This window comes from Pinus tabuliformis, chromosome Q (genome assembly GCF_031772625.1).
Source record: "Pinus tabuliformis cultivar Carrire ecotype Pingquan chromosome Q, CPIR1, whole genome shotgun sequence".
Taxonomy (NCBI): domain Eukaryota; kingdom Viridiplantae; phylum Streptophyta; class Pinopsida; order Pinales; family Pinaceae; genus Pinus; species Pinus tabuliformis.
In genome coordinates, this window is record NC_142296.1 from 729,438,663 (window position 1) to 729,447,180 (window position 8,518).

General features: G+C 40.6%; 1 protein-coding gene across 1 annotated transcript; it reads right to left on the reverse strand.

Moving 5' to 3' along the window:
• Nucleotides 1–5,538: 5,538 nt before the first annotated feature.
• LOC149221603 (uncharacterized) lies at nt 5,539–7,335 on the reverse strand. Its single transcript, XM_089385151.1, has one exon. It carries the CDS (start codon nt 6,909–6,911, stop codon nt 6,060–6,062), a length of 852 nt encoding a protein of 283 aa, XP_089241277.1. The 5' UTR covers nt 6,912–7,335; the 3' UTR covers nt 5,539–6,059.
• Nucleotides 7,336–8,518: the final 1,183 nt, after the last annotated feature.

An 8,518-nucleotide genomic window follows, 5' to 3' on the forward strand; every position in this document is an offset into this window, starting at 1 on the left:
AGTAAGACATAAGTACTATGTTATTTTTATTGATGATTTCTCTAGAAAGTGTCGAAAATTCTTCATGTAGAAGAAGGATGAAGTTTTCTCCAAGTTTGTTGAATTCAAGACACTAGTGGAGAAGGAGACTGGGAAGAAGGTGAAGGCTCTTAGGAGCGATAATAGAGGTGAATTTTTTTCGCAAGCCTTCAAATATTTTTGTGTGAAAGAAGGCATTTGAAGAGAGATGACAACACCTCATATCCCACAACAGAATGGGGTAGTTGAGAGGAAGAACAAGAGCATAATGGGAGAAGCAAGGGTTGTGTTGCATGATCAAGGGCTTCCATTTCATTTATGGGCCGAAGCATGCAACACCGCAGTCTACTTGCAAAACCAGAGTCCTCATAGAATTATTGGCATGATCACACCAGAGGAAGTTTTCTCTGGGAGAAAGTTTAATGTGTCCCATTACAGAATTTTTGGAGCTTCGGTTTATTTCCATGTCTCCAAAGTTTCGAGGAAGAAACTTGAGCCTACAACAGAGTTGAGAATTTTTGTAGGATACACTGAAACTCCACATAATTACCGGGTGTATCTTCCTTCACTAAGGATGGCAGTTGTGAGGAGATATGTCAAGTTCGATGAGGACAAGGCTATGATATGCTCTTTGGAATGAGAGTTGAGTATCCCACTAGAGCATGAGCTTCTAGCTCCAAAGGAAGAGCCTTGGGATGAGACTTGGGAAGTTGTGGAGCAGCCACATGCAGAGGAGTAGACAGGAGGTAGAGTGGAGGTACCCACTCAACGAGAATCTTCCAGAGAGGGGAGAAATAGAACCAAAGAAGTTGATAGATGGTTGCAAGATGCACGATATAATGTGGTAGCCCCCACATCATGGCATAGGTAGAGGAGGCCACCAGATAGGTACATTAGGTACATGGCTCTCATGACAGAGCTCATTGAGACAAAGCCTTCTTCATTTGAGGAAGAAATTGCTCAACCTATTTGGGTTGATGCCATGGTGAAAGAATATGAATCCTTCATGAAGAACAATGTATGGGAGGTGGTTCCAAGATGAGAAGGGAAATCAGTGGTTGGTTCGAGATGGATCTACAAAGTGAAGCATGCAGCATATGGGAGCATCAAGTAAGTACAAGGCCATATTTGTGGGAAAAGGATTCTCTCAGGTAGAGGGAGTGGACTATGACGAAACATTTGCACCAGTTGTAAGGTATTCCTCAATCAGATCCATTCTAGCATTGGTTGCGCAGATGGGGTGGAAAATCCACCAGATGGATGTGAAGACCACCTTTCTCAATGGTGTTGTTGATGAGGAATTTACATAGAGCAGCCAAAACGATTTGAGACATATGATCGAGAGTCGCATGTGTGTAGACTCAAGAGAGCAATGTATGGTCTCAAACAGGTGCCCCGAGCATGGTACACTCGGATCGACAATTATCTTAGATTATTAGGCTTCACCAAAAGTGAAGCAAATGCAAACCTCTATCACATTGTGGTAGATGGTAAGTTTCTTATTCTTTTTTTGTATCTCAATGATTTAGTATTGGCAGGTGACGAGCAACTGATCCACTCTTGCAAGGGAATTTGATATGAAAGACATGGGCCTCATGCATTACTTCCTTGGGTTGGAAGTATGGCAGGGTGATGGTGGATTATTTGTGTCTCAAGGAAAGTATGCTATCGAGATACTTCAGATATTTCACATGGATAATTGTAAGCCCATGGACACACCTCTTGCTACAAACTAGAGGAAGGAGTATGCTTCTTCAGGTGAGGAAGTTGATGCTACCATTAACAGACAGCTTGTGAGTTCAATGATGTATCTTGTGAACACACGACTTGAAATTTGCTATGCAGTCAACTAGCTTAGTCAAGTTATGGTGAGGCCTACCAAATTATATTGGAAGGTAGCAAATCATGTGTTATTGTACCTCAGAGGCACTACCCAATATGGTTTATGGTACAAATGGACAGAGGGAGTGAAGCTGCAAGACATCACTAATGCAAATTGGGAAAGAAGTCCATCCGACAGGAAAAGTACATCAGTGGCTATCTTTAGAGTTAGGTCCGCAACTATTTCCTGGTATAACAAGAAACAGAGGTTTGTGGCACTCAGCTCAGCAGACGTTGAATACATGGTTGCAAGTCAAGTAGCATGTGAACAATCTGAATAAGGAAAATACTTTTGGGACTATTCAATTGGAAGATGGATCCAACAATGATATATTGTGATAATCAAAATTACATTAAGCACTCTGAGAATCTTGTATTTCATGACAGGTCCAAGAAAACTGATATCTGGTATCATCATTTGTCGGACTATGTGCAGAGGAGAATTATGTTGCTAGAACATTCCAACTAAGAAGCAAGACGCTGACATCTTGACAAAGTCATTTCCAAGAGGTAAATTTGAATTCCACAGGCATGGGATAGGGGTGGTGGAAGAGAGAGTGTTGAAAAAATGTAGCAAGAAAGGCTCAATTTGACTTTAGCCTTAGTCAAATTGAGTAAATTGAATTTCCACATCAATAGGACCACTTGAAAGTAGTCAACTAGTGTGACATGGGTTGTGTCACTTAGTTTACTCAGTAAATTCAAGTTAGAGGAATTGGAGTTCAGTTAAGCATGTGTGACTGCTAAATTTTAGTAATCCAGTTCAATTGTATTCAGTTAACTAACCTTTAACTACTGTTAGAGTTAGTTGAAGGTTAGTTGTGCAGTGGGACAACAATCTAACTCAGAGATATGTTACTTAACTGATCAATCAGCCTAAAATAGCTAGTGCATGCAAATAATTCGAGTTCCTCAGCTGAAGTGGAGATGACAAGGTAGTGTAACAAGCAATTGTAAACTAGTTTGAGTGTACAGGTGTTGCATCCAGTCAGATGATCAATCCTTGGGAATTACACAATCAATTGGAGGAAAATTCCTAAATAATAGGGGTTAATTTCCTTAGGAATTGCACAAGGAAATAGGAGCCTCGGTGAGCTGATATTTGGCTAAGTGTTGGCTAGAGTCTGTCATGAGTAGGAGAATAATTATTCTTTTGCAGGCTGAGCTCGGAGTTGGAGTTAGCAATTTTAATAGATTCTTTATTTATTTGATTAATGCAAAGAGACTTGAGGGGTTTTTCCCGGTTGGGTTCCCCTAGAAATCACTGTGTATTTGTGGTTTTGCTTATTGCATGTTGTTTTAATTATGAATTTCATTCCACAGATCAGTAGATTAGAATTATGTCTCATGATTTTCAATTAGAATTCTTGAGCAATTGCAATTTCTATCAAATTTCTACATGAACCAAGTTGGAAAACTTCCCCACCGTTAGACAATCTCACATAATGTGTGGTTCTCCACACATAAACCACTCATTCTCCTTCTTTATTATGAAAATGGATGAATAGTCCCTCTCAGAATTTCCTTGGGCTATAGGGGTCACATCCCCACTCAACTCTTCTCCTTAGCCTCTCCATGGATACTCACTCGCATAATGGTCCTAGGAGAGAAAATGGCAAAGTATCTTCTTGCCATTCCTTTTCTTCTAAGGTGAATGCTCCAAGACTACGATGAACTTCACCTCTCTAAAGTATTATCGCTGCATGACTTCTTCCAGAGTATGTAAACCTATCTCAACCTTCTCTTCTCTAATATCCTCCGATTTGTTGAGGCATGCCTTCTCTCTCAAGTAAAACTCTACAGCATGTTCTCCAGAGCATATACAACCTTGTATTTCTTTGGATTGGGCATTGATTTGTAGAATCAATGACCTCGCAACATCTTGTTTTACACAACACCTTGGATTTCTTTGGATTGGGCATTTATTTGTAGAATCAATGACCTCGCAACATCTTGTTTTACACAATGTCTTATTTTAAGCATTGACTTTATCTAAGTGGACTAACTCTACATGGACCACATATGTAGGCTTTCTTTGTGTTCCAAGAGTTTTTATGATACTTTTTAATAACCTTCCTTAATGATCACATAAAGTGTTTTCGAAAAGAACCAGTGGTTTATTGGTTGACATGGCCTCTTCACTAAACCTTAGCTTCTATATTTGAATCCACTGAGCATGTATGTTACTTTTTAGGTGGGTTTTGTAGTGTGTTCAAATTAATTGGCAATGCCTTGGGGAAGCATCCAAGCACTCACATCAACCAAAATGAGATTTTTATTATTGGATTTATATACAACTTGAATTGAGGCATAATATCTTAGTTAAGATTGCCTTGAAATAGGGTGATTCTCCTTAGTTAAGGAATATATTACAAAGGATTTGAAGAATGCATGGAAACCCTACCAAACTTATAGTTTGAGACTAATTCTATAACTACTCCAAAAAAGGATGTTGCTTGTTTTAAGTTGTGTGCCTCAACCTAGATCCCAACCACCCCTTCGACAACCAGAGATAGATCATTGACTTTGATTATGCAAATCGAATCTAGATCTACTTCTAAGCCTATTGTACAAATTATTCAAACAAAAAGCTCCATCAATGAATTGAAATGACCACCTAGATTAGACACCTTTGATTTGGAAATGTATATTATCCTTACTTTTGAAAGTGATCATGATTGTAAGACCAATTAACATTTTACTGAATAACTTTCAATAATGCTATGTTGTCCTTATTTGAAAATTAAAACAAAATAAAATGCCTTCTTTATTTATTAAAAAACAAAAAAACCTAAGATATTTAGGTGTGTATTAATACACACTCGTGACACATCTAAACCTTACTTGCTGAACTTTACAATATACTCTCAAATAACCCAATTTTCAACTAGCTTTCTAAAATTCTTCCAACCGAAAATTGATAAAACCCATACACTTAAATTGCAATATTATTCGAAACGCAACAATGACGCAACCAAACTAACTTTGAATACTAAAATTCCTTTTTAACAGCTTTGAAATAAAGTTTCTTCGACTTTATTCATTAAAGTATTTTTACAAAAGGTTGACAATATGATAGACACCAGTAAATGGAAGGGTTTCATAAAGACTGGTATCTCTTTTTCAAAGGAAAAAATGAACTTTAATAACGAGTTAGAAAGCTTTTTACTATTTAAAGGAGAGGCTTCGAAAGCATGACGTGAATCCATTTATTAGTCCACATTTGTTTCAAAGAGGAACCACAGAAACAAGGACAAAATTGATGGGAAACTGAATTCCAAATGGGGTATGGTTGCCACTGGAAAGAGCATTTTATGGGGGGCCAGTATACCCTGGTTAGAAGCTTCTTTGCTATGAAGTTGACAAATTTCCAACGACGTTTTTTTAATTTCATAGAATTTTTAGCAGGAGATCGAGTAGCTGCGACGTTAGTATTTTTAAATTCAAGATTTTTTTACCATAAATGATGATAAATTAATAGTGTACTGTAACTATGGGCAGTTTATCATGGTATTTTTACTGGTTCAATTTTTTCAAGAAATCCAGCAATAATTTTTTGAAACAGTGTTATCTGCAGAATTCAAATATCTCACAATCACAAATTATAACTCCCCATTCCTGGAAAACGACAAAAGCACCTAAAATAATTGCAAAGTATCTCATTTCCATAATTGCCCTGTTAAGCAGACTTCCATTTAACTAATAAGATAAGCTGCAGCACGACTGTACTCTGGCGTATCGAAATCCCACATTTATTAAGCTAAAATCTGAATAAGATTTCGCGGACCTTGTTCATTTTTCTCTGCAATAAATTAATACGAGGGGCCAAATTAACGGACATTGATATTTATTTACAGAACGAACTTTCAATATCCAATATAGGTGTTTCGAACTCATGATGCATCGGAATTTGGGAGAAGCTGAATTGATGAGGAAACTGATCTTTAATTGGATAAATTAACCACACTCCATGCATAGAAGTCGTATAAATATAAGCTAGCTAATGCCGCGCCTGTACGCCAGTACTGCATAGTAGCGCTTACTCGGAAGGCAACTGATTAATTCATTAATCACTCTGCAAATCACAACACAAAATCGGAAACCAATGCCAAAGAAAAGAGCTCAGGAATTGATCAGCAGGGCTTTTTCTGGCTCAGCCGTTATCCAAGAAAGCCCGTTTGTCTCCATACTGTGTTTCGAACCCGGCTCATATCCCTGCCTTTGAGAGTCCTTCCGACGCCTTCGAACACAGAGGTGGTCGTCATCTGGCTTTGGGCCTGCTCGCGGGCGAGATACTCATGCGGGGGGAGCATGTCGCTGCCGTCGTCGTCCTCGTCAGCGGCTGCGGAAAAGAAAAGGTTGGGGCTATTGTCTTTCAGGCTGTCCATTCCGACTCCCAGGATCTTGCTCCAGTCCGGGACGTTCACGGGAGCCGATTGGTGGTGCATCATCATCACGTGCCTGTTGTTGCTACTGTTATTACTGCCGTTGCCGCTGCTGCTATTGCCGTTCTGGTCCGCCGATGGTATCATCCTCACAGAGATTCGATTCCCGGGGGTCACGCTGAAGAAGGCGGAGCTCCGTGTGAGAGGCGAGAGGCGCGATCGGTTGGATTCCTCGAAGGCAACGGACAGTCCACCGGCTTCCTTCCAGCGCCTGATGCTGCCGCTCTGCAGCGACCTGCCAGGCTCAACGGCGGCCCCATTGCCACCACCATTGCTGCCAGAGTCCGTCTTGTGACGGGACTGGAAATTCTCTTCCTTTGTCTCGTACTGTGCCGGGCTCGATCCCGCGTCTGGCCAAATTCCCCAGACATCCTCCTCCTTAAGCTCATTCAAATCGCCTGCATCGGAGGCAGCAGAATTAGAATTCAAATTCTGCGGGGAAAATCCCAAGAGCTTCTCCATACAGCTCGCCCCGGCGGCCATCAGACGGCGGTCTTTGGAAACATTATTGAGACTTCCAGCCATGAGGAAACTGTCGGGGTTTACGCTCGGCACACTCGTCATCATATTTAAACAAAAAATTTACAAACCCTAACCACAAGAACCAGTGTCGGGATTATATTTGAAGCACAGTTAACTGCCTTTAGGTAAAGAAGGTCACATAGGATGAAAATTGAAAGAAAGCAGTGGAAGAACTGATCGATAATCGTCCAATACAGAAAAACCTGCACAACATTCAAAGATTACACGCCGCTTGGTTGGATACCTAACTAGGGCCATGCAGATTCGAGATTTTGCAATTACAAGAAAATATTTTCAAGAAACTCCGCGAATCCTCATGCCGGATCGCTTCCAGAGCCAAGCTATAAACGCCTTGGGCCTTGCCTGGATACCATACTTTCCCTCGCCCATATGGATCGAGATTCGATCCCGGGACCTCGACCTTCTTTCCTTTCAAGAACCACGGCCTCCACTCCCTCTGGCTTCCTCCTGCAGACGCCCCCCTTCTTATTGACGATCGCAACGTCTCATTTCATTTAATTTCCCTTAATTTCGCTTCATTTGGCTGCTCACCCGTCCTTACTGTTATCCTCGCGAATTGCCAACTGTGCGCCGGTGTCGTCATGCCCCTTACTTTCCGTGATGGATTCCGTTAACACCAAATGAAGCGATATAACGTTACGCCACTAAAGCAACTACAAAAGAGAAACCCTCACCTCCCCCACACAATAATATCTCCTCCAACAGGAACCATCCATCCCCTTTCGCGGGCCCCACACACTCAATGATCCAGCACTGTCACGTCAGCACAGCCATGGTCTGCACGGAAGAACCCCCCCACCAGCGCTCGCCTTCACCTGCCACGTGGCGGAAAGTTCAACGTCAGCGGCCTCTAAGCCTTTAGGCTCCCTCCACGTCTACCAGCATCCATTGGGTCGTACGAGACAAGTGGGCCATGGATGGGCCCACCTCTTGTCCTCCGTATGCAAAATTATTAGAGAGTAAATTATTGCGAAAGTGAAACGCGGCGCGAGATTCTCCACTGGTTATTAAAAAAAATAGAGGCGCACGTACGCCAGTCAAAGGGGTCAGTAAAATTCAGCGTCTCCACTGATTGGCCAGTTTTTACCGACTGAATATCTGGGGGTGTAAGGCTCCAAAGGAATCTTGCAATTGGAGGGGCCGAGACTGTTTCTTCCCACTAGAAATAATAAATACAAATATGCTCTGCTAATCTAGTGGCGTAGCTAGATTTTGGCAGGCACAAGCATCATAAAAGGTACGGCACTCTTTTAAATAAAATATATGTGGCCCCACTTTGATTTAACTTAGGAAAGTATTCCCCTGGCCCCCATCTCATTTTTTTAAAGATAAAATCCTTCAATGGAAAATAAATTGAAAGCTTCCATGTCCTTTCTCAACTACTTGCTCAGTGCAGTTTATGTTAACCAGATGGATTAGTCCAAGATTCATCTTTAGATAGAACAAAGTTGTTATCCTCTTCATTTAAATGATGAAAATTTTCATAAAATTAAATATAAAATTAAACTAGTTATAATCTATTCTCAATTTCTAATGAAACAAAATTTATATAAATAAATGTAAGGTTTATATCCTCACTATGATAAGTTTTATATAAAATTTTAATGAGAATTTTTTAGAATAAAATTTTC

Coding starts and splice junctions, on each gene's coding strand:
- LOC149221603 (XM_089385151.1), bottom strand. CDS start 6,911: ATGATGACGAGTGTGCCGAGCGTAAACCCCGACAGTTTCCTCATGGCT.